This window comes from Dipodomys ordii, unplaced genomic scaffold, assembly GCF_000151885.1.
Source record: "Dipodomys ordii isolate 6190 unplaced genomic scaffold, Dord_2.0 Scaffold144, whole genome shotgun sequence".
Taxonomy (NCBI): Eukaryota; Metazoa; Chordata; class Mammalia; order Rodentia; family Heteromyidae; genus Dipodomys; species Dipodomys ordii.
In genome coordinates this window covers 1,960,346-1,986,899 of record NW_012267360.1, presented here as the reverse complement: position 1 = coordinate 1,986,899, position 26,554 = coordinate 1,960,346, and the positions used below count along the sequence as shown (strand labels likewise).

The 26,554-nt window shown below is 37.8% G+C and overlaps 1 protein-coding gene across 3 annotated transcripts in view; it reads right to left on the bottom strand.

Annotated features, from left to right (window-relative positions):
• The window catches only part of Ctnna2 (catenin (cadherin-associated protein), alpha 2), a 1,112,116-nt gene that overhangs the window by 239,771 nt on the left and 845,791 nt on the right, over nt 1–26,554 (bottom strand). For all 3 annotated transcript variants that reach the window (XM_013031823.1, XM_013031821.1, XM_013031822.1), the window contains exon 8: nt 23,302–23,382. In XM_013031823.1, coding sequence (XP_012887277.1) covers nt 23,302–23,382 — 81 coding nt within the window. The remainder of the gene's footprint in view (nt 1–23,301; nt 23,383–26,554) is intronic.

Here is a 26,554-nt window from a genome sequence, read left to right as displayed (position 1 = left end):
TAACAAACTCCAAACTGTTTTATAAAGCCATAGTTTTAAAAACAGCTTGGTACTGGCACATGAACAGACTTAAGGACCAAGAAATAGAAGTGAAGACCCAGAAATGAGCTCACAGACCTATGGACACCAAATCTTTGTTAAAGGAGCCAAAATAACACGATGAAAGAAAGACAGCTTCAACAAATGGTGCTGGTAGAACTGACTATACACATGTCTAAAATTGAAGTTGGATCCTTATATATTACCCTGCACTAGATTCAACTCCAAATGGATCAGAGAACTCATTGTAAAATCAGATACCTTGAAAATATTACAGGAAAGAATAAGTGAAACATTAGTGTTCCTTAGATTAGGTCGAACCTTTCTCAATAAAGACCCAGAAACACAACAACTTATCAAAGAAAGGTTGGATAAATGAGATTGCATTAAACTGCAGAGCTTCTGCATGGCAAAGGATATAGCTAGCAAGATAAATAGAAAACCCACAGGTTGGGAGATGCTCTTCATTAGCTATACAACAGACAAGGGCCTCATATCTACAATATAAGAACTCAAAAAAATTAAACCCAACAAAAACAAATCCTCAAAGAAACAGCCACTTAAAGAGAGATTTTTCTGAATAAGAGGAAATTAAGGGGCTGGGAAGGTGGCTCAGAGGTAGAGCACTTGCCTTGCATGCCTGAGGCCCTGGGTTTGATTCCTCAGCACCACATAAGCAAAAAGAAAAAAGCCGGAAGTGGCGCTGTGGCTCAAGTGGTAGAGTGCTAGCCTGGAGCTGAAGAGCTGAGGGACAGCACCCAGGCCCATGACCAGACCCCCCCCAAAAAAAGAGGAAATTAAGAAGCATGAAGGAATGTTCAACATCTCTGGCCATAAAAGAAATGCAAATTAAAACTATATTGAGATTCCACCTTGTACCAGTTAGAATGGCCATTATCAAGAAAACATAACATGTTGGGTGTAGCCAAAAGGGAATGCTACTACACTGTTGGTAGGAATGTAAACATGTTCAACCACTCTGGAAAGCAGTATGGAGTTCCTCAAAAGGCTAAATATAATACTTCCCTATGACCCAGCAATTCCACTCTTGGGCATTTACTCAAATGACCACAACCAAGGCCACATTAAAGGTACTAGCACAACCATGTTAACTGCTGCATTATTTACCATAGCTAAGATACGGAATCAACCCAGATACCATTCAATGGATGAATGAACCAAGAAAATGTGGTATTTATACACAATGGAATTCTATGCTTCCATCAGAAAGAATGACATTTCCTCATTAATAAGGAAATGGAAAGATGTGGAAAAAATAATATTACGTGAAATAATATAGACCCAAAGGCCCATAGGACTTTTGCTTTCCCTCATTTGTAATCATTTGTATATGTCTAGGATAGTTCTGGCAGAGGATCACAATACCTCAATAGCTATGTACATATGACCTTATCAATGATGCTAATTGAAATGAACTACAAGATACAGACACAAGAGGTGGGGCTTTTTGTTGTTTTTTTTTCCTTAATGCACTATATGCAGTGATTTATTTTTTCTTTTGTTTTCTCCTCTTTTGTTTTCCCCCTGTTGGCACTGTTTTTTATTTCATTACCCTTTGTATTGTATATAAAATTAGGGAAAATCACAGAAATGATGAGACAAAGGATAAAGTGTGAACCAATGCAACAGTGAAAATCACAAGACATTATGTTGGAAATGAACTTTACAACTTGAGATGGAGAGTTGCAGGGCAGGGAAGGTAAGCAGGAGAAAATGAGGGGGTAACACTGTCCAAAAAGAACAATACTCATTACCTTGCTTTTGTAACTGTAACCCCTCTGTACATCACCTTTACCATAAAAAAAGAAAGAATGAATGAAACTATTAGAGACATGTTTATAAATAATAACAAAATGGTGAGGAGTTAATAAGAAAATAAAATCTGAAACTATGAATTTGGACAGTAAGGGCAAGTATGCTACAACTCTTTATTTTCAATGCCACACCAGACATGATTAATCAATTACAACATTCTTTTATGCTGAGCTCAGACACTAGTTCATAATCCTTCTCAGCACAGTGCTCCAGGCAGCTTTAATCAACCCTATTTCTCCTGCAGAATGAAAGCTCTCCTTTGCTGAATCTTTCCTGCAATGGAAGTTTCTGCATCTACATCTTTAGGCAGAATTGTCCAAGGAGATATTTGAGGTACCAAGTACAATCCTGATTTTCAGAAATAAAAGTGAACACCTGATCCTGGGCTCAGCTATTGACATTTAACAAAACTCTGACCAGTTAACATCTGTCCTGTCACCTTGATGATTTGAAAACTCCTCTGAAAGAAAACTAGCATTAAGTTTTGCAATGTGGTATAACACAAAATCATATTAAGGGGAAAGGATGATTTCTAATAGTCTAAAAAATCTCAAGCCTTATATCTTCCCATAAATATAACTTTTCCAGACTCTTCAGAAGTAAGTGACATATTTTACCATATTTCCTTAAGCTTTCTGTAGAATTATTATTAAAAATGAAAAAAATCAAAGCAACAAAATGACTGGGCCAGAAGCCATCTAGCCTAGGGGACTTGACAAGAATTGAGCCTCATTAAGTCAAGCAAAACTTAGCCAGTCTGAAGGTCAATTAAGATAATCAGCCAGTGCAGTAATCCACCCAGAGCCATTCTAATATGTTAAGGTGCCATCAATGCAAACAGTCCCTTGGTAATGAACACCCTACTCATTGTTTAGGCTGGAGGTGGGGCACACTTACGAAGCCAGAGGAAGAGCATTTAGAGAATAATCACCATTTTTGCTTGATTTCTTTTCTTTTTCCAAGAGAAACAAAATTTCTTGGTCATTATCTTGATGGTACCAACCATCTTCCATGAAGCAAAATCAGTTTAATTGGGATACGTAAGCATCTTTCCTTAATGGAACCAATTACCTCTAAAAAAAGAATAGTTAATCAGACCTTAGGTTTCTCTCCATCTCCTCCATCCATTCTCCCACCAAATTCAGGCTCTGTTGAGGCAATTGAAGTACAACTGCCAACGTTAGCAACACCTATATCCAGGCTCTTGATTTGGTCTAACCAGATTAACAGTCCATGTCCTCTAGAGTTTCCATCGGTAACCCTAACAAAGTCAGAATGAAAGTTAGGAACCTGTGTCTCTGATGAAGTAGAATTGCCGAGTCAAACTCATAGTTTTAGTGTATTTATTGATTAACAATGACACCATCTATAACTGCTCCATGTCACTCTGTAGCGTCGTAAAATCCCTATATGCCTCTGGCTTTGGCTGTGTGTCTATCTGTGTTGGACATCATCGGTGTTGGATACCATACTGCATGCAGAGGGGTAAAAAGCCCATTTACCAACCATTGGTCTTGTTTGGCCTTACTCTCTGTTGTCCCCATGTGAAAAAAAGACTCAGACTAGACTCCATGTCCCAGGATAAGAGAGACAAGTATGTTGAACAGAACTGATTCATTTCAGTCATCTCTAACATGACATTTTAGATTAGTTAAGTCCAACTGGAACCAGTCACATGAAAAAGATGGGCCCAAGTAAGTGCTGTCAACAAGTGAGTGATAAAGGCCATTATATGCCCCAGGGGTGCTGTTATACTACACAACAGTGAAAATAGATGGATGATAATGCGCATATTGTTTTTGAGAATATATTAGTTACACAAGGGCATTTATTTCCAGATATTCCTACACTGTATCCTGATTAAGTTCTGTTCTAATCTTTTTCCCTGCCTGCTTTTTACTCTTCTATTGTTCATTAGCTTTCAGTGAGTTTCTTACTGCCATTTTCATACATAGATACAATGTATTCCAATATTATTCACCCTTCATTATTCTCTTTCCAATCCACCCCTCTCTCTCATCCATTCAACAATCCAGCAATTACAATCATGATATTTAAATAAAACAAGATTTTGCATATGAGTGAAAACATGTGATCTTTACTATACTTTCAGGGATCATGTCCATTGCTCATTACATATCTTTTTAGAATAAGTTCTTGAGGTCATGAAGTCACCATTTGGGGGAAGTGGGAGACATCTTGAAAACAAATGTTTGATAAGTGGACTAAGCTGATTGCCAAAATCCAAAGCCACAGAAAGTGTACTTTATGTGTTTCATTACACAGCTACAGTCATGTATAAAAATATCACAACTGCAATTCCTTGCTTTTCTACATTAGCAAACTCTTCAGTTAAAAAGTTGCACTAAAGAGAAAAGTCACGGGGATTAGGACAAAGAAGGATTGATCAGTGCTCAGCCTGAAGGACAGTAGCAGGTGTTTAGCTCCTTCTGTTGATTTCATTTTCTGCCCCAGCACACACAGGTCTGTGTCAAAGTCCTCTTTTCCCTACATGACAGGCAAGGGCAATTGCTTTCATGAGAAGAGGAAAGGAAAGGTTGCCTCAGGGTCCAGGGGATTGTTAGGATCATTGGAGCTCTTCAGATGTCCTCAATCCAGCAGGTGCCACAGCTTGACTTGGTGCAGGTAAAGTTACTGGCAGAAAATAGATACCACCATGCCTGGATATAGTTCAAGGAAGTGAAGGAACAATTTGTGGAGTGGAGGGTGTGTGTGGAAGGTGGAATGTAGCTACAACAGTGAAACATGAAGGTGATGAGAGCAAAGAAGAAGGGAAGGGAAAATTAATATCTCGTATTAACTCTCTTCATTTTAGAGTTAATTTTTGCCACTGTTCCAAATACTTAGAATAGCCTTTTCCCTCAGTTTGCCACTTTTTCTATTTCATAGGTAATGAAACTGAGGCACCTGCTGTTTTCACACTGGAAGTGGCAGAGGCAAGATTTGGACCAAAGTCTTCTCATCCCAGGATGTTGCTTAAAGCGCACATTTGCTTTAATATCATGTAAGGATGGGGACCTTTTCCTGCCAAGGACCATTTAGATGTTTATAATATCATTTGCAGATCATACAAATTTATCAATCTGGGTAGCTCTTGGGAGACATACACATGCATATATGTCCCATCCATGTGCTAAATGATTTTGCGAGCCTTGTATCGTCCACGGGACAGCTATTCCCAGCCCTGCTTTAATGTCATAAATAAGTGATAATCTGGCATGGAATAAACATATAAGTTTAGACATAGACATGTCCAGAAGTGGAAGTGTGGCTCAGTGGGAGAATGCTAGCTTTGAGGGGGAAAAAAAGCTCAGGCATAGAGCCTAGCACCTGACCCAGCACCTGCATACACATGAAAAGAAAGTGCAGATACAGGTTACTACTAGGATACAGCTTACTAGGATAGTATTCCAGCTTTTATTCTAATTCTTAACAATACTAGGATCACAGCATTTTCATCATAAATATACCTACTTCATAATCCCTAAGCAAAAGTTCATCAAAAAATAAAAAGCCATGAGAAGAGACACCTTGAACTTGGGATCATCCAGCAATTGCAGGGACTCATAAGTACTGCCTTTATTAGCTCATGGGCCTTGTGATTTGTGTCCCTGATGAATAGGGACACTTTTTGACCCCTCCAGTAAACAGGCAATGTAATTCCTCTGTAAATTGACTATTAGAATGGTTTAAATGCCCTTGCCTACAAGCTGAAAGGCATAGTTAACACTTTTTACATAAGCTAGAAGACCAAAATTTAGCTATCAATCAACCAAGGCAGAAAGAAATGACTTGACAAACTCGTTCGTTAAGTCTGACAGGAGTCAGGAGCACAAGGCTTTCCTCCAACTGTTTAAATGTATGTGTGACAAGGGAATATTAATTACCTAAGACAAGACATTTAAAGGTATTAGCTCAACACTACCAGTCTATTTTACCCAATTAAGGCTATTCATCAATGTAAATAAGTGTATTTTCTTCAGCAAACCAAAATGAATGCCGTCAATGGATCATACCTGTTATAAATATCCATTTCCCTAATTCATGGGAGGATAGAGCAATGAGAGGATTGCTACAATATGACTCCTAGCTAGAAAAGAAAAATAAACTGCCTCAAAAATGGCATAAAGTTGTCTGCCTTTGGGATGGTATATAATGAGTTCATGATGTATATTGAGCTACATTCAAATAGATGTTGTGAAAGTGTTTTTGCACAAAGTCTGAATTCTTGCATTCGTTTGATGAATATGAAACAGCCTGCAAAAGACAAGGAAAAATGGCTGTCGCAGACAACTGGCATAATATGTTTTAACTAATGAGAAACTTTGAAGTCTGCGTGTTTTATCTTAAGCTATGTAATGAAAAACATCTCTACAATTTTTCTTAATGGATAGATTTTCTTCATGAGAGACTGAAAAGGTCCCTTAATTATTTGCCTTCAACTGTGCGTTTCAAAGTTTCTTTGTGATCTCAAGGGGAGAAAAAGAGATCTATAGAGAAAACTCACCACATATGTCACACTTTCATTAAAAATATTTAAGTGTTTTGGCAAACAAAAGAAATTAGACGAAATGCACAAAAATACAATGGTATAATGATAATGCAATTAGTTCTAAAGAGACAGGAATCTTTTAAGAAAAATAAGCAGTCCTGATAGATGGAAATGTTTCATCTCTTGTTTTATTCCACAATTAGCATTCACTTATTTATTCCCTCTGTTAGAATTTGAAGAGCTCTTGTTGTTCTAAGCAGTGTTTGGTCAGCTATATACAGAAAAATGAGATAAGCCATCTCCTCTAACTCACTGCTAACAACTCCTTCACCATCTCAATTCCCAATTACGAACAAAGCTACCGTGATGACTTGACCTCATGCATGGATGACTGATCTCATAAATGATGCAGCTTAGAGGCAAACAGGAGTTCCTTCTGTTAAATGAGTTGGAGAGGCTTAAGGGATACTGTAAAAAAAAAGGAAGCCCATGTTTTTTATATTTCCTTCATATCACATTACTTAAGATTTCCTTATGTAAAGGTCATCTCAGAATTTCTCCATCCTTCCACCAACATTGTCATTCTTTGGATTATCTCTAATTTCTAATTCTAGAAGATGCAGTGTTTCAAATTTGCAGAGGCATGAGTAAAGGTGGAAAAGACATTTCTATTTATACTTTACTACAATCAGCTAACATAGTCTCAAAAAGTATATTTGAGCAGGGCACCGGTGGCTCATGCCTGTAATCCTAGCTACTCAGGAGGCTGAGATATGGCCGGGCGCCGGTGGCTCACACCTGTAATCCTAGCTACTCAGAAGGCTGAGATTTGAGGATCGAGGTTCAAAGCCAGCCCAGGCAGGAAAGTCTGTGAGACTCTTATCTCCAATAAACCACTAGAAAACCGGAAGTGGTGCTGTGTCTCAAGTGGTAGAGCACTCGCCTTGAGCTGAAGAGCACAGGGACAGCACTCAAGTCCAGAGTTCAACCCCCACGATCGACCAAAAAAAAAAATTATTTGGATTTGAGAGTATGAGTCGGGTTGGGAAAGATAGGTGAGAACAATGGAAGGGGTGACCGTGATCAAGATGCCTTATTCTTATAAACAGGATGAATTAAAACCCCTTTGGACCATTACTTAAAGGTAATACAAAATAAATTCAAAGAAATCATCTTTAGAATTCTGCATATTTGGAAGATTTATTTAATTCCTGGATGCTTATTTCCTGTAGTTATAATCTTATGCATGCTCTGTTTTTATGGCTTGCAGAGAACTTTGCTAGGTATTATTCCGTTTGACCTTTCTTGTAGTGTGGTACAGTCACAGGCATGCATCATTATATTTGTTGCTTATATGAGGATGGGGAGGATACACTGGTTGAATACAGCAAATGCCAGAGTCAGGTCTTCTGGTTCTAATAGAGCTGTTGTTTTCCTTAAGCGTTTATGGACCTACTTGTTCAAGCTCACAAATATTCATTAGACAGAGGTCATTTTCTCTTTCTTCTTTCCTTTCTTCCTTTCTTTTTTTCTTTCTTTCTTCCTTCCTTCCTTCTTTCCCTTTCTTTCTTTTTTTGTGTCAGTTGTAGGCTTGAACTCTGGGCCTGACACTGTCCCTGAGCTTTTCAGCTCAAGGTTAGTGCCCTACCACTTGAGCCACAGTGCCACCCCTGGTTTTCTGGTGTTAACTGGAGATAAGAAGTCTCAGGAACTTTCCTGCCAGGGCTGGCTTTGAAACGTGATCCTCAGATCTCAGCCTTCTGAGTAGCTAGGACTACAGGCGTGAGCCACCTGCACCTGGCTTCTTTTCTTATTTGGTACCAGTATCCAGACATCATGTTCTCATTCAGCTTGCTAGTTCACAGCTGACTCTATCCCACTTGAGTCAAGCCTCCAGGAAAGGTCATGTGTCCTTTCCATTCTTCATTCCCAGTCTTAAAATTCCTTCCAAGATTGCTTACCCTATAGGAAGCATCTATGAAGAGATGTCTGGATATTTCATTCTGAAAATAAACTACCTGCTTTGATTGATACATTCAATAAGTACAAGCTGCTTGAATTCTGTGAGAGTCAAGAGTGACACAGGTAACAATATACTCTCATCCCAGCAAGGACCTTTAGGAGGCTTGTAAAATGTTGTTCCAAAGGTGATTTAATCCCTCAAAACTGCATTGGAAACTGGAGAGACAATGACTAAAGATGTGGATTTGGTGACAGGCTAACAGCAGAAACCTCTAAAAAGTGTGGTGGTACAGGCTTGCAATCCCCGGCACTCCAAAGGCAAGAAAATGGAAAGTTTTAGGCCATTCTGGTCTACATAGCAAGATCCTGTCTCAGAAAGGAAAATAGTGTGCATCAGAACAATTTCATTCAAGATTCACAGAAAAACCATCATTCTTTCTCCTCATGTAACAAATACAGCAGGATTTGTACCAGGGAGAGTCACCTGGCCTGTATATCCACATTCTCTGCCATTTCCCATTACAAAGCTCATCCCATAGAACTTAGAAGAGCCCCTATTATACATGAAAAAGCCAACACCTTCCTAATTACCACTCCATGTATCAGATAAGTTACATACAGTCCACCTGCAAAAGATGGGCCACCTGGGCTAAGATGCCATTGAGTTGGAGAAGAATGGTGATGAGCATACACTTCTTAGTGCAGATGCACTTGATAAATGTGCCTCTGAAGGTTTTAACTGTTTGGGTTCAGAAAGGAGCCTACCATGCTTTCTAAAACAAAGAATGGTTCACTACCCTCTCCTGCTTTACTCCACTATGGATAACTGTGCCTTAGAGCTACTTTCTCCCTCCAGATTCCTACTGCTTGAATGCTATGCTTCTTCACTTCCTATCTGTAGCTACTGCACACTGCTACATTTCCAATAGCAGATTTTTTTTTTTATACCTTGAGACCTTCCTACCATGATTGGTGTTGACTCTATTCAAGGAAGAAGCTTCAAGTCCTTTCCCTTTGCTGGGTCTGTAGCATCATCTTATGCCATTATTTACTCACTATCAAGCTAGCTTAACTTCTAGAGCAAATGTTGGAAGGATTTTCCTGCAAAGAGACATAAAAGATTTTTCCTTGGTGCATCAGTTATTCTCTCCAACAACCAGTCAACTCTTCAACTTCAGAACAAATGTACTCAATGAAATTTCATATAAATAAGGAGAAGGCTGGATTTGAGATGCCAGCACTAGTGTGCTGAGGCTTGTTCTACATCAGTGGATTTTTGTCTTATCTGCTTCTCACTTAGTCCATTAGCTGCTGCCACAAGTCCCAGGCTACTTCAAGCTTCATTCACCCACTGTTTACTTGTAACTGAGCATCTGCTGTGCCCAGCAGCTACTTGTTTATGAAAAGAACCAAGGAGGCTAAAGAAGGCCTCCAGGAATTCGTATGCTAGTATGCAGATATGACTACTTGGTCAGTCACATGTTTACCCCCTTTCAATGAGCCTCTTGACTTCAAAGAAGAGGCTGAAGTAATCTGTTCAGAATCAGGACTGGTTGATTAGTACTCAGTTCCTGCTGTGTGTGGAACTGTGCACTCTTCCTCTCAATTTTCTGGTCTCCCAGTTGCCCCAACCCAATACTGCTTTTAGCCCTTTCTGCAGTTGTAACTTAGACTGCAGCTATTAAGTTACAAGACTGCATGCAGCTCATTGTCACTGAAATTGAAAGATTCAAATACTCTAGAAATCCAGCTCTGGAAGGGGGAATAATGCACTCATGAAAAACTGTGGAGGAGAGAAGATGAAGCTGGGATTGGATCATCATCCAAACTTCTGACTAGCACTTATGGTTGGATGCGCTGAAAAAGTATCTTTTCTCATTCCCCATTTCCTCAGGACAAATAGTTCTCCTTTAATCTTGGAACACGTTGCATAATCTGTTCAACTGTTTTTTTACTGGAACCTCATGCAAGTCTGATGGGCTGATGTACATTTAATCAGATATCCCCCAGCTAAAATTCTGTATATCACCCCCCATGATTAATTAGAAAAATTAATTTTAAAAACAGTCCTGGTTTTTTTTTATTTTCTTTTTTGCCATGGGACTGGACATGGGCATGTGAGGCTTAAGGAAGAAATGAAATGGTGATTATAATAAACAGGGAGATTATTATAATGATTATTATTGAGAAACTCAGAGCTCATTAATAATTGATATTTACCTTATGCTATTTCCACTAGGACTTTTAATAAAAGCTATAAACTAAGACTAAAGTGAACTAATTTTAAAGACTGTTGTCATTAAAAGGACAGGCTTCAGAGTCATCTCATTTGGGTTCTCCAACTTCTAAGTTTTGTATTCATGAGAACTTTAATCTAACAAAAAGAAATGAACTTCAACAATTTGTTCAGAAAACTTTTTTTTAGTAATCTACCTCTGAAGAATGGTTATAGAGGTTGTCAATTAAAATCCAAGCAAAGAATGAACACTAAATAAATGTCAAACAGTTTCAGGGCACAGCTTTGCTTGTCTGACCTTCATAAATAACCATATACAAATGGGAATAATGGATTAGAAATCATCAAGAAAGCTGATTATTTCAGTTGTTTTCATGACAAGAGGGCACATATAACTGCTTAATCTCTAAACCTAATGATTCTTGGCACTCTGGGCTCTGCAATGGCAAAGCAATCATGATTTCATATGTAATAGTCATTCTTTGTAGATCTTTAGAATTTTAAGTGGATTTCTCTCTTTTTCTTTTGGTGGAGAGGGCTGAGACAGAGCCCACTATGTAAGCTAATTTAGCATCAAACTTATTATCCTCCTCCTCAGCCTCCTCAATGTTGGGATTATAGATAGGTACCATTATCTTGGGCTAAACAAGATTTTGACTGACCTTATATATAGGCCTGAGAATTCAGCTAGGCAGGACAAAGCCAATAGTAAAGTTTGGTCACTACAAGATCACTGACACAAACTCAATTTTCTAACAATTAAAATGATACAATGAAAGTACCTGTTTCTGGGATAAGGGATGAGCACCTATCTCTAAAGAGAGACTGGAAGGAATCTCTACATCGATGAAGATCCTGTAAGGGCCCTGGTGGTTCCTTCTGTCTCTAAAAACCCTTCATGTCTGAATCAATACCTTCTCTTTCAAATATAGCTAAAAAATGAGCCAAGGAGACAAGACTGTTTTCCCTTCCTATTTCTCCTTATCACTAACTCCTATTCACCCCTTGATTTGAGATTTAAACACATGTTAACGTAAAAACAGATTTTTTTCTAAGACACCTGTCATCATTCAGGTTTTAAAATAAATGGCAAAAGATCATGTGTCTTTCTTTTTCAAATTAAGGATAGTTATGACTTTTCCTCTACTCACTGGGCATATTCTTTTTCAAGAGAATTAAATGCACATGTGTGTGCCTGAGCGTGTGCACACACACACACACACACACACACACACATACACACGTACATATGAAGGAAATTTTCCATGTTCCAGTATAACAAAAATACCAATTTGGGTATAGTTTCTTGAAATGTGGCACCATATGTGCATCAGTAAACATTATGTATAGTGTAAATTAAACCAAGCCTTATAATTAGGTAGTAAGGAAATTACTGTAGACCTGGAAGAGTAAATCGGCAATATTAAAATGCTTTCCATTTTTTCAGAAGTACTTCAGAGTGCTATAAAAAGCCAGTGTCCCTGTGATAAACATCAAAAAGAAATTCATTTTGTGTGAGACAACCTAAAGACACCACTATTCAAATAGTGTTTTGAATCTGAGGTCCAAGGTGTCATCTCATAAAATGTAAAAGCCAGAGCTTTTGCCACTCATGTAGGAGGGGAGAGACAATCATCTGACATTGACAATTTGGGGAAAGAACTTTCTCCTACTGCAGGTGCAGCCAAGACTTTAATACATAGAGGCTCAGGAGCAGAGCCAGGAATAAGAAGAGTTTAATCCATGAGGGACAAAATAGTCACATGTAAATAAAGACAGGATCAGGATTGCAGATGTTTTTTCCTTTTGCTTCAGGCTTCAATATGGCTTAGTGCTGCCTTGTTTTATTTACAGCAATCCTATCTTTGTTTACAAAGTTGGTATTTTGCTCACCATGGACTATTTTTTTTACAATGCTTTTATTTTTTTCAAAAACTACATGGAGCTGATTTTTGGGTGCTCCCTAAAATTTCACCCCTGAGCACAGTGCCTCACTCACCTTTTTTCTAATTAGGACCATGCTCCTTGGCATAGCTGGATCTCATCTAGCCACTGACAATCAGATATTCATTTCCAAAGTATGTCTGTGGAAAAGAGGCTTTGAGAAATAATACACACACACACACACACACACACACACACACTCAAACACAAACACACACGGCCTCTATCCCTAGTGTTTGAAATAGATTCCCAATAATATATACAGATATGGACACTAGTAAAATCTTTAGTTCTCATATGTTGTCTTTGATCTTAATTCTTGACAATGAAATCCTAAAATCTTTGTAATTTCTTAACTGATAGCTACTGAGACAGAGCTCAAAAATCTTTCCTGGATGAGAGAAGGATCGTGTGTGTGCATGCTTGTGTACATGTGTGTGCACATGCATGTACAGGCACACATCCGTACTGGGGCTTGAACTCTGGGCCTGGACACTGTCACATTGTCTCTGAGCTTTTGTGCTCAAGGCTAGTGCTCAATCACTTGAACCAGTGCTCAACTTCTGACTTTTTGGTGGTTAATTGGAGATAAGAATCTCATAGATTTTCCTGCCCAGGGTTGCTCCAAATCTCAGCCTCCTGAGTAATGAGGATTATAGGCAAGTGCTACCAGCATCTAACTAAGTGGAGCATCTTTCGTTCTACTGAGGTAAGTTAGGCTCCTGGATAGCCTCAGGATGAAAGCTGACTGCCAAAAGAACCAACAATGTAATTATCGGGTTAGAACTTTCAGCTCTCCTCCCAGTCCTGACCTATACCAATGGAAGAGGCCAAATTGATTAATAATGGCCAATCGTTTAACCAGTCGTGCTTATTAAAGAAGTCATCACAAAACCCCAAAAGGACAGCATTTAGAGAGCTTCCCATTAGCTAATCATGTGGAAGTATGGGTGGTTATCATGCCAGTATCCCTTCCTACATGCTTTCCATATTTCTCTATTTATCTGTATTGTTCATGATGTTCTGTATATAAATAAGGAGCCGTAACTGTTTAGTTTACTTCAGCAAGCTACTCTGAAAAAATATTCTACCTAAAGGGTGAGTCATGAGAACCCTGATCAATAGTTGGCAGTCAAAAGTATTGGTAACAAGAAAGAATGACATTGCCCCATTTGTTAGGAAATGGAAAGACTTGGAAAAAATTATATTAAGTGAAGTAAGCCAAGCCCAAAGAAACATAGGTCCCATGGCTTCCCTTATTTGCAATTACTATCTGAGACAAGCAGAAAGGTTAGGGATGTTAGGGAAATGAACCCTAAGATATGTATTTTAAATGTTTTTTTTTTTTATGCATTTGTTTCTAACGCAATTATAAGATTATTTCTTTGTTGCTTTATATGTCCCTCCCACACAGTATAACCCCTGCTTTCACTGTATTTGATGTCGGTATAATTTGTGGAGGGGAAGGGGAAAAACAAGTCGTTTAAATAAGGATACAAGTGGACCTGCTGCAACAATGAGAAGTACAAGTTGTCATGTCGAACTTTACAACTTGGGCAGGGGGGGTGGGGGGAGGATTGGGGGAGGGAGGGTGGATGGGAAGGGATGGGAAGAGTAAACAAAGGAGGAGGCTACAATGCTTGATAAGAAATGTACTATCTTGCCCATGTAATTGTAACCCCTCTGTACAGTATTTTCACAATAAAAAAAATAAAAATTAAAAAAAAGTATTGGTAACAATCTACTATTTGCAAGTGGCACCTGATACCAAGGCCGTATTGTGGGATGAGGCCTTCATCTGTGAGATTTAATGCTATCCTAGGGTAGATAACATCCAAATTGAATTGGAGGATAACAGGTAATGAGAAACAACTGGTGAGGGAAAATTCTGTCCAGAGGTCGATAACCAGAAGTTAAGTATACTATGGTAAATACATGAGAATGGGAAAATCACTTGGTTAGTTGGTTGGATGGCTTTTTTTTGATAACTCTAAGCCTCAAGTATGGATTCATCAGCCTTCAAAACAGGTGATTCTCTCTATGATCTGGCACAGTCTGGAAGAGGTCAGTAGATGAAGAAACAAGGTCAGTAGAATTTAAAACTGAGAGAAAATATGAAATACTTGGACAGCTTGGTAGGACCAGATTTCACTATATAGTTCAAGCTGGCCTTGATTGTGTGATCCTCTTGCCACAGCCTCATAAATTCAAGTTCTAAGATAATGTGCATGTGCCACCACACTAGACTATGGCATAAATTCAAGGTGTCACTGCAGATACATGAAATTAAAATTTCCAAAACTGGATCAAATATACACTATTTCTCTTCTATTGGACCAAGTCTCTAAAGTAAGCCATGCAATGGAAAACTATTGGGTAAAGGTATCTTCTTTTAACATAGAAATGGTTATCATAGTATAAATGATATTTTTAAACCAATCTATCCCTGAATCAATGAGCAAGGAATATATATTGATGGCTGGGAATCACCTAACATAGGTGAGTTCTCATTCTTTTTGATACAAAATTATTTTGACCACTAGAAAATGCCAGAGGAAGAAAGAAAAAAATAGAACAGGGACATATAAAAAACAAATTAATAACTTAAATACATTACAAAGTATCTTCATAGGGATATTTTGATTGTTTTTGGTTTTCATTTTGTGACCCACCCTGGGGCTTGAACACTGGGCTTCTTTGATCAAGGCTTGAGCCACAGTCCCACATCCAGCTTTTTCTGAGTAGTAGATAAGAGTCTCATGGACCTTCCTGCCCAGGCTGACTTTGAACTGCAATCCTCAGATCTAGCTTCATGAGTAGCTAGGATTATAGGTATAAGCCACTGACACTTGGCTCATAGGGTATTCTTAAATGCTTTAGTTATTTTCTGGATAAATTCTTTTTTTATGAGGTAATCAATTATAAAGCTAAGGTAATATTCAAGCTAAGCTATGTAGGGTAGGGGTTAATCCAGACAGAGTCAACGACAAATCAAATGCACAAGGATCTGTGAATAGCAGTTAACCAGACTGCTGGGGCTATGACTAGTTAAGGGAAGGAGGCTGGAGTCAAGATTAGTTATGAAAATGTGATCATTTCCTTAATGAAAAGCAATTGAGCAAAACTAGTAAGAGTCAGAAAAAATGGACTGAAGATACATAAAGTGGTATAACTGAACTCAGTGATTGGTGGGGATTTAAGGGATACTAAAGGGAAGGGTTGCCTGGGGATATAACTGTTGAAAAGCTCAGGAGATTGGGAAGAACACAATTGTATAGGATAAGAAGATAAGGCTTTGGTTGTAAGATATGCTGTGAATTTCACTCAGCTAAGAATGAGAACCAATAGAAGGGGTAGGTAAGATAAAGAGTGGAAATGTTTTAACAGTATCCTTTTCACAAATTCTACCCGAGAAAAGAGAGAAGTAGAGTTCCCTCCCATCTGCAGTCACTTCCACAGGAGCCAATCTGCAGAGTGACAAGATCACGGAGCAGGTGGGCCCGGCCAGGGCTGGTGACAGCCTCAGGTGAGGCAGAGCCTGCAGGGAGATGATTCACTCTAGATTTTAAATCTATTCAGCCTTCTTGGGAAAATAAGAAGATAAAGAAATATCAGCAGTCCGGATGGAAATTTCTCTTAGGAAGATTGATTCCAGGAGCCATTTTAGGTAATATAAGGAAACCTCAGTAAAGAAGGTCAAATGGAACAGATGTATTTGGCCCCAAGCGGGCAGCAGTGATCCTGTGAGTACATTCAGTCAGAAGCAAAAATGATTAGCTCCAGCAACATCTCAATTCAGCCTAGTGTGGATATACAATGCTCGCTACAATCATCTTCATTTAAATGACAAGTATATTGGAGCCTAAACATAGCCTCCAACAATGAATGTGAGCCAACTTTACTTAAGCAAGAAGGGTGCTCTGAAATGAATGTGGTGGTACAGCAAAAGGATTGTTTGAAAAAAAAGTAATTGATGTTTAAATCCTTGTGTACAAAATTTCCTGCTTAGGGAATTCATCCTAGAAAATATGATAGGCTTTCCCTTCACTAGTCCTCCGGTGGATATGTTCCACTTGGGATTATTAATGGCATTGTCCTTATAGAAAGCAGGAGGATGCAGGGAGGAAGCATGAACAAAGGCTGCCATGGTATTCAGCACACACATATGGAAAATGAATGATTGCAACTTCTGAGCAGGAACAGAAAAGGGACACTGAGAGAAAGCGAAGGAAGGAGTGACATTGTCCAAAAAACACTGCACTTATTACCTGGCTTATGGGATGGTAGGCCCTCTGCACAACACCTTAATAATAGTAAAATTGTATTTTTTTAAAGGGAGAAACAGAGATTACAAAATGCAAACTTTCTCTGAAATGTGATTTGGGCCAATCATTGCTAATTCCTTCTTCACCTTCCCACTCCTCCTTCAGTAGTGTAATTTGGGGAAATTAACATGAGAGAAGATAATTGATGATCTGACTTAATTGAGAGTATGTATGTATGTGTGTGATCATCCCTATGAGCAGTATAGTATTATTGTATTATTAGTGTTGCTCAAAGTACTTGACTCATCCTATGGTCTAAAGTTTCAGTGAAAGAAAAGACAAGTGTGGTGCCCTACCAAAACTTGAGTTAATATGTGAACAATCAGCCTTATGCTGGTTCACAAAAACAAATTAGACCACTTCATGAATTGAACCACACTTTGACAAGGAAAGAGCTTGCTCACAGTACTATTTTAGAAACTATTTCCAATTAATGAAATTGTGTATCTTATATTTGGCCAAATGAATATTTTCAGCAGATAAAATGTGAGCTAATATCCAGGGATGTTTCAGCAGAACTTTTCCAAGTTCAAACAGTGGCCTTTTACCCTTGAACTCTCTTTTTCCTATTCTGAACTTTCTATTCATACTCACAGTGTTTAGCTGTCATTGAGTTTCTTGGTATGATATTTTAAATCTCTGTTGTGGTGTGATCATTTGCTGGTTTCCCTGATTCCACAGCAGTGTAGAAGTGTGACCTACGACAAATTCTCAAAGATTATTTGATGTCACATGGGTGTCAGTGTGAAAACACAATTTTTTTCTTTTGGTTTGTCGTGGGGCCTCAACTCTGGGCCTTGATGCTGTCCCTCAGCTTTTCAGCTCAAGACTAGCACTGTACCACTTGAGTCACAACACAACTTCTGGCTTTTTCTGCTTATGTGGTGCGGAGGAATAGAACCCAGGGCCTCATGCATGCATGGCAAGAACTCTACCACTGAGCCACCTTCCCAGCCTGAAAACACAAATTTTAATATTTGGAAAAAAAACATCATTTTATCATTTTTGCGTTATGATAGCCATATAGAAAGTTTTATATCCTTATGAAGAAAAACAGATTCAAAACCAGGAACAAATTATTTTAAAAATGTTTCCTTACAATGAATCTAAAAATAATTGGCCCCCTCACAGGCAGATGTGAGAAAAAGAACTGAATGTCTCAACATTCCTTTTATCCGTAAATGTTTTGGAAAGTCTATAATTCACATATTGAAAAACCAGATTTCTAAACTGAATAGCATTTTTTTTTCAAAAAAAGAGGATCCAGTGAACCATAACAGCTGGAGACCTGGGAGATAATATCAAATAAATAACATGTTTTTGACATTCACCAAAGATACTGTTTTTCTGCCTATAGAGCATATGTATCACCTCTAGTCCTAGAGTGTGGTGGTCCTATTGAAAACCACAAAGTACCTCTCTATACTTACATGAGCCTTCATTCCTCCTTCTTCCTTCTTCCCTGCACACATCTCCAAGAGTGGATCAGCACATGTGTGTCCCACCTGTGTGTGCTGGTTCTATGGAGAGCTCATGCTGGAACCTTCTACCACTCCACACCCATGTACATGCATGGGCTTATTCCATCATAAAAGTACTGTAAGGATTAAATATGGGCAGTACTTGGAAAGAACTTAGAACTGTTCTAGGCACATGGTAAGAACTTGGCATTTGTCAGCTATGATTTAATTAACATTCTGTGGGCAGTGATTTTACAAGCTCTTATGGATGATCATCAGTCTTCATCTATAGTTCTGCTATCAGGAATAGAGCCACAGAGGGGGAGTTGGGAAACCATGTAGGTTTATAATTGTCCTTTATCATGGATGATATTTCTGCAGTCCTCTTTGAAACCAGGTAATGATAAATGGGCCTTAAATATACTATCCAGTGATATGTTGTCATTGGGGAACTCTTGATTGTCAATTATATGACAATCCAACTTTATTACTTATCCCAATGTAAAATCATTATATCAGAAAATTTTGTTGTTGAAAATATTTGTACTGTAATAGCAACATTAAGACATTTGTCAAGTTGACCGTGACTAGATATCATTGTAGGGATCACCATAACGGCTATGACGGGTAAGATTGGTAAGAATTAAGCCCCTGATTACTTTTGAGAGTAAAAATGACTAAGTTTAAATTTACCCCCTTCATAAAATTAGAACTAGTATTTGTTAACTTCTTATAGGGAGATGTTTGAATTGTAATTTTCTTATCAACCTGAAAATAAAGACTAATAAAAAAGAATAAAGTCACAATCATAGTAAACCAAGATCCTTGTATGTATAGGAAAACCTAAGAGCCTATGCCTAGAGCAGTTCACAGGTAGTGCATGGAAAGAGACCAGATAGGAACAGCTAGCAGACACTGCTTGGGTCCTTGCTGAGCAACGGGTGGACCATGTGGGCCCTTGGCACCCAGATAGAGAGCCAGCCAAAAGCTTTTGCTTCCACAAGAGTCTGCTTCCAGAATCACAGCAGTGATAATAGCTCAGAAATGGGTCCCACTGTGCCTTCAGCTCTAAAATTAGAACATAGTTCTTACGGCTGGCAGTTATATTCCCATAAATTCAATTTGAATTCCAAACAAAATACTCCTGAGAGGATTCTACCCTACCACTGCCCATTGTCATGGGCTTAATTGGCAGTGTGGATGTGTGTCAATCATTTTGAAACATAAACCTTTGGGTTCTGATGACCTTTTTCACAATCTATGACTCTGCCGTTCCTTGGGATATATTGCCTCAAGAGAGACTGGTTTGCCTGCTAAAAAATATCCAACTGAAACAGATTCGTTTTATTGGATAATTTCATTTTCTTAAAACTGTCAATAGGTCTAACTCCACTTTCTTTAATTAGGGAGGTCTAAGTTTAGTACGGTAATTGACTTTATTTCTTTTAAAGTTGATGAGAGGAACTTTTCAAGGTTCAACTTTCTGAAGAGTACTTCCCATATGTGAGGCTCTGAGGAAAAGGTAGAAAACTGAAATCATGGGAAGTCATAAAAGTTACTGAAAAATCTTTCATTTGTGAACTACAACCTTTGGTTTTTTTTTTTTTTTTTTTTTTCTAGCCGTGGAGCCTGAAATCTGGGCCTGGACACTGTCCCTCAGCATTTCAGCTCAAGGCTAGCGCTCTACCACTTGAGCCACGCCACTTCCAGTTTTTTCTGCTTATGTGGTGCTGAGGAATCGAATCCAGGGCCTCATGCATTCAAGGCAAGCACTCTACCACTGAGCCACCTTCCCATCCCCCTCTCCAATGATTTTTGATATCTTTAAATATCATATAAAGGAATACATGAGTACAAGGATAAGATCCCAGATCATTAATGGCTCTCATTTAGACTAGAGAGGATTTGCCTGTGATTGCAAGTACAGAAAGTATCTCAGCAGTAGGGAAACCTCATGAGCTACTCTTGGGCCACTGTTGCATAGGAATTGTCAGACACTCAGGGAAAACATTGTTAATCCCATTAACTACCCATCTAAATCTAAGCTGATTACCTATCAAGCCAAGCAAATTAGTCATTGCCTATTCCATCTGCACAAGTTCTCAGTAGATTTGATTTAGCACAGAGAATATTTTGTACCTACAGGTGTACATGGAGAACAGAAGTGATGGTAAGAAAGACAAAAATACCCTAACATATGGATAGGGATGGAACTGACAGATGGGTACCATTTTAGTCCTAGATAGGCAGATTAAGAATGAGAAAGGTGTTTGAACCAAATTCACAATGGAGAGTGAGATTATGCCATGACTGTTGAAATGTAATACCATGAAATTGTTCTCCTCTCATCCTTATTCTTCTATATCTTTTGTAAAAGTGAGAAAAATATCATATGCATAGAATCATTTTAGGGGAGGACATACTACTTCTACTGTCACACTCAAGGAAACTCTCCTAGGAGCCTGTCTCTTAATCAGTTGAAATGTCACCTTTAAATTTCTCCACTATCCTCTGCTAAAAAGAATCATCTTTTTCTCAAATATGTAGTGTCAAAGTAAAAACTGCTTTGTCCATTGCATAGTAAGACAAAACTGCTCTTTCAAAAGTTCCATAAATAGGGAATGTTATCGGTGCTAACTCTACAAATAAAAACATAATCCCTGGGCTGGGAAGGTGGCTCAGTGGTAGAGTGCTTGCTTTGCATGCATGAGGCCCTGGGTTCCATTCCTCAGCACCACATATGCAGAAAAAGCCAGAAGTGGCGCTGTGGCTCAAGTGGTAGAGTGCTAGCGTTGAGCTGAAGAGCTGAGGCACAGTGCCCAGGCCCAAAGTTGAGGCCCCACGACTGACCAAAAAAACACATAATCCCTACTAAATGCAGGAAGTCCAGGGAAGCAGAGAAACTCCTTCTTGTTTGACAATCTGATCAAAGGTAAGATTACTGCTTCTAAAATTAATGTGTAAAAAAATAAAATGAAATTAACTACGTTTTTGCCTTAGAAACCTTTGGCATAGGTGACTAATGAGGATTTTTCTTGGACTCATACATTTTACAAAGTTCAAAGAGAACTTCCAGATGTAATTTGACTCTGTTTTTATGCATAAGGTACTCAAGAAATTGAGGGTGCTGATGGTGTGGCTTAATAGTAAAAGTGCTTGCTTAGCATGCATATGGTCCTAGGCCTAATCACAGAACTAGTAGAGAAATATCAGCATATTTAGTCAAACAGGATGGCTCCTGATTGTAATCCCAAGCACTCAGAAGTCTGAGGGAGGAAAATCAAGAGTTCAAGTTCAGTCTGGACTATATAATAAGAAAAGAAAGCAAAAACAATTTTAAAAAATAAGAAACAAATGTTCCACAATCACTAACCCTTTTTTTGGGCAGAGGTGGGGCTTGAACTCAGGTCTTCATGATTGTTAGGGTGACATTCTACCACCTGCACCTCATCTACAAATCTATTTTTGCTTTTATTTCCAAAATGGGGTCTTGAGCACTTTTCTGCTGACTTCAAATCAAGATCTTTCTGCTCTCAGACTTTCAAGTAGCTAAGATTACAAATTTGTACTACTGGCACCAGGCTCAGACAACTTTTAATCCCCAATTTTGTCAAAATTGAAAAATAAAACCCGAGGTACAAATAACAGATTTAATGTTTTTCCCTAACAGTCTTCTAATTCCCACTACCCATATCATTGCATTTCCAAGAGCTCGTCTAAAAGTGAAAAGAGACTCAGATCTGATCATATATATCTATTTTGTATCACATACTAATGCCTAAAAGGACAAAGTTATGCCTATTTCAAGGTAAAATAAATAAGAGGAAATGCTATCCCCCAAAACAAATTGAGCAGTCAAACATGTGAATGCACATTCCAGAACTATACTGCTTTCTGAATGACATTAGCTTAAGTGTGTCCACTCCTTCAGGCAATATTTTGGAGACAGCAGAGATGCTCCTTGGCAGAAATCAGAAACAGTGTGCTACTCTCATGTCAATCACTTCTAAGATGTTGTTCCATTATCCTTGTCCAGACACCTTGCTAATCTGTACTTATCTGTACCTAATGTATTGCAGGAGTAAATGGTAGACATAGTAGTGATAATCTGGGTTTTCCAGCTACCATGGACAATGATTTGTGCTATCTAACTAAATCACTTAGAACTTAGTCAGTGAGATGGACATTTTTAAACAAGATAGGCTGCCTAGCAGACAGATACCGAAAATGGGGTTTTGTTATAAATTAATATACAGTTTATGGTCTCTTCTAGAAAAGAACAATATCAATGAAACTGGTGCTCATCAAAGAAACATAAAAAGGATTTAGGACATTTCCCAGTGCTAACACAACATTCCATTATAAAAAGGGTCTCCTCTGAGATCATTTTTTCCTCTAAGAAAAATGGCTCTTTCAGACTTATGACACCATCAGACATTAAAATCATCTAACAAACTCTCCTTTTTTTGGCTTCTTGTTTCCCAAGCAACCATCTGATAAGCAAACATTTTAGGTTTATGTCCCTGAGAGAATCAATTACACTGGGTCCTAAGACCTTAACTAGTCCATTAGATTATGAGTTGCATTTCTCATTAACCACCAGCATTCTAGTTTTATCATTTGATGCCTTAGATTTGATAAGTAAGAAATATTAGAGGTCAGAGACAAGCTCTTGCCTTCTCTGAATCAAAAAGTTGAACAGCAGAGGCAGAAAGTATTTAATCCAAGTGTCAACATGGAAAGATTCTATTTGGGCCAATGAGGAGGGACTGCCCTTCACCGGGTGGTAACATCTTCAGCATTGAATCCAGCACATTTCTCTCCTTAATAATCTCTAATTTTCCAGTGAAACATTTCTATGTATATGTAAAGTAAATATGAAATAACAACCAGAACATAAGTTCCAAAAAGGAAGCCAAATAAAAGAAGATGTTGTTGGAAATTAGTACTAAATTTCATGCACTTCAAAAGAAACAAAGTAAATACCTGTCTCCTTAGATCTCTTGTTTTCTTGGTCATCTTGTCAATTGCAATGTTTAGAGGATCTCCTTTTTCTTTCCTTCCAGTCTATTAAGAAAAGAAAAATAATTTCTGGTTTGTACAATTCAATATTAGAGACATTAAAGGTTAAAAACAATTCAGTGAATCACTTATAGAGTCCAAACAATTAAAATATAGATTCATTTCAATATGTAGCTAACATAATAGGACCTCCAAAGTTGTTTATTTCTAACTAAAAAATGAGCATTGATGAAAGTCAATATATTCTCAGTGTGGTTATAAGTATGTTCACATTTGACTCCATGCAAAACTGTTTTACTCCATTCTCCAGCCATTTACATATTCAATAAGCATAGAAGTGTTTTGCTTTTCTTTCCAAATAAATACGTTTTGTGCTTCTCTATTACGCAATCACATTTTGAGATAATTGAGACGACAAAAATAAATTTGAAAGAATTTTAGGTTATCATCAGAGTTTGGAATTTTATATCAATATTTCATAGGCTATGTTGCAACTGTACCAAAAATCAAAAGAGATGATTTACTGGAAAATACAATAATTTTAATCTCTGTTCTGCCTGCAGAACACAACAGTAACCAACCCACAATGTGAAGCCACAAAGAAAATGTCCTTTATAACTTTAACATGTAACTATAAAAACAAAGAATCCTTTTAAATAAACTATTCACTGAAAGTTTCATAACCTTCTATTTCATTTCTTTTCTATTTTTATAGATACAGAAAAATTAATTAAAACCAAGCAACAAAAATCTCTGTTGTCTTTTTCAAACAGTAACTAGATATGCTCGCTTCAATAGCACATATACTAAAACAGTAACTAGATACCCATGGGTAAAAGCTCTACAAAACATACATATGGCATTATTTTTATCTGTAATTTATTTATTTCTCCTTAACAGAAAGTTGTCTTCAAACAACTGCCAGATCTATTAAATTATCTAAACTTTAGTCAAACATCCTATAGAATGATCTTAGAGGCAGACCACCTCATGTAGCTACACAGAACCTCGACAAAATGATACAAGTATCAGTTCAGTCCATGTTAAACACAAGATCAAATATGGATGCTTCATTTTAATTATCTAAAGTTATACACATTTTAGCCATCTTTTCTCACTCCCCAACTTCATACATTAACTCTAGCAGATATATCCTCTGAAGGTTTGTAAGTAGAAATAGCTTAAAACAAAGACAACATTTTACAACCTTGAAAGATTGGCCTATAAATAGTTGCAAGAAAGCAAAAGCATATGGAAAAGAACAATGTATTGGTTGATCTTTCAGAAAATTTTTCGGAAGTTGTACAGCCAGTGTACAAGTATGTCCCAAGCCTAGCACCCAGAGCCTACATCTTCCTTCTTTGGATTTCTCATAACAAATGGAAGACCTGCCATCAAAATACAAGGTTCTCTTGTAGATGATTAGACTGTGATCTTTCTGACTTTTGAGATCCACAGATTTCTCATGCCTTCTCCATTTACTAAAGGAATCAAAACTTACTTTTATATTTTTAATAATTTTGAGTTTGGTTAAAGTGTAGCTATGACAAGAGAGTGGATTCCTATAAAAAGAAAAATAATCAAGACAGTTTGAATGCAAAAGATAATTACTGAGTGACCTCAAAGATCTCATTAATCAAGACAAATAATACTTAAATATAATATTCTAACTATCAAACTTAATGCCAATAGAATCCATGTTGAACAAGATATGAAAGTCTTAAATAAAAACAAGATCTTACAAGGCAGGAATTAGGGTAGGATAAGGGAGGAGAGCATGCAAGTTTGGCTTCGGATAATATTTTTTTAATTTTCAGCATTTAAAAATTATAGGCTATATTTATACTGAAAAAAAATCATTAACTATAGAATCCTATATATTTATGTGCTAAATGTGGCACCCTTACTCCAGAAGTTGATGCTATAGACTGTGACTGGGATTGATAGAGACATTCTATGAGCAAAAGGGTAACATGAGAATTTTACCCCTGTGAGGATAGAATTGCAATTGTCAAATACTCATTCTCTATATTTTAGGCAGGATCACCATGGGAAACACACAAAAAGACAGCACTATGGTTCTCACCCTAAGTAGCTCCTAATATAGATGATTATACTAGAAGGTGAGACTGGTATTGTGGACACTATGCCGAGTACTATCATTATAAAGGGCTAAGCCCCACAGAATAGGCAGAAGACATTGCTTGGGCATATCCAGCATTCTCAGAGAAAAAAACAAAAGAATTTATTGAGACCTTAAACCCTGGGTTAAATTAACACAGGAAGGAGATTGTACCTTTTGAATGTCAAAAAAGCTGCTTATAATAAGAAATAATAATTTGGGTTCTGGGAGGGCAGGATGTAGAATGGGCCAGCCTTTCTTGCATGCTAAGAAGGAATCTGTTTGACTAGCTAGAGATTGTTTTAAGAGTTTCCTCACTGTGTGAGTCCTACTGACTATATTTTGATCTCCAAAGCTAGAGACTATACTGACATCAATATCCCATGCCACAATTATCAGGATTTTGTGGGTGTAATGTTTGCAAAGCTGGGCTTCTCCAACTTCCAAACCCTTGGCTGAAAGCAAAGCAGAAATGTGGTTGACTTGAACCAAATTTATCATCACTATTTGGGGAAGCTGGGGATTTTTAAAGCAAAGACTAAAGTTTAGGAGAGTTGGACAGCTGACCAAAATTAACAATTCACTGGCCCTTTGTTAGCTACAATTTCTTGAAATAAAGTATGTTTGTAGGAATAAAAGTGGCACACCCCCGAATGCTCAGATTTTCATAGTAAACAGGGACTTGCAAGTCATCATGCCACGCTTTTGTCTGCATGCGGAAATAATCTTAACTTGTTGATCTAAATGGTGCTGGTAGCCCATCACCCAGAGAGACAGAGAGACAGAGAGAGAGACACACACACACACACACAGACAGACAGACAGACAGACAGACATGCTTTCTAGTCTCGTTATCTTGGGATAATGATTTATTCCATATTTTTTATATCTGATTTTCTCTTAAGTTCAATTGATGGTATGATATATGTTCTGTCTCCTTCCCAAGGTTAGCAAGATGATCAATCATGGTGTCAAGGTGCTGGAAACAAAGGCATTAATATTATTCAGGATGATTAAGAAAGAAGTTTTGCTGTGGAAAAAAATGAAAAGCCTGATTTAGAAACTACATAGAAACTATTTATGGATCACCTGTAC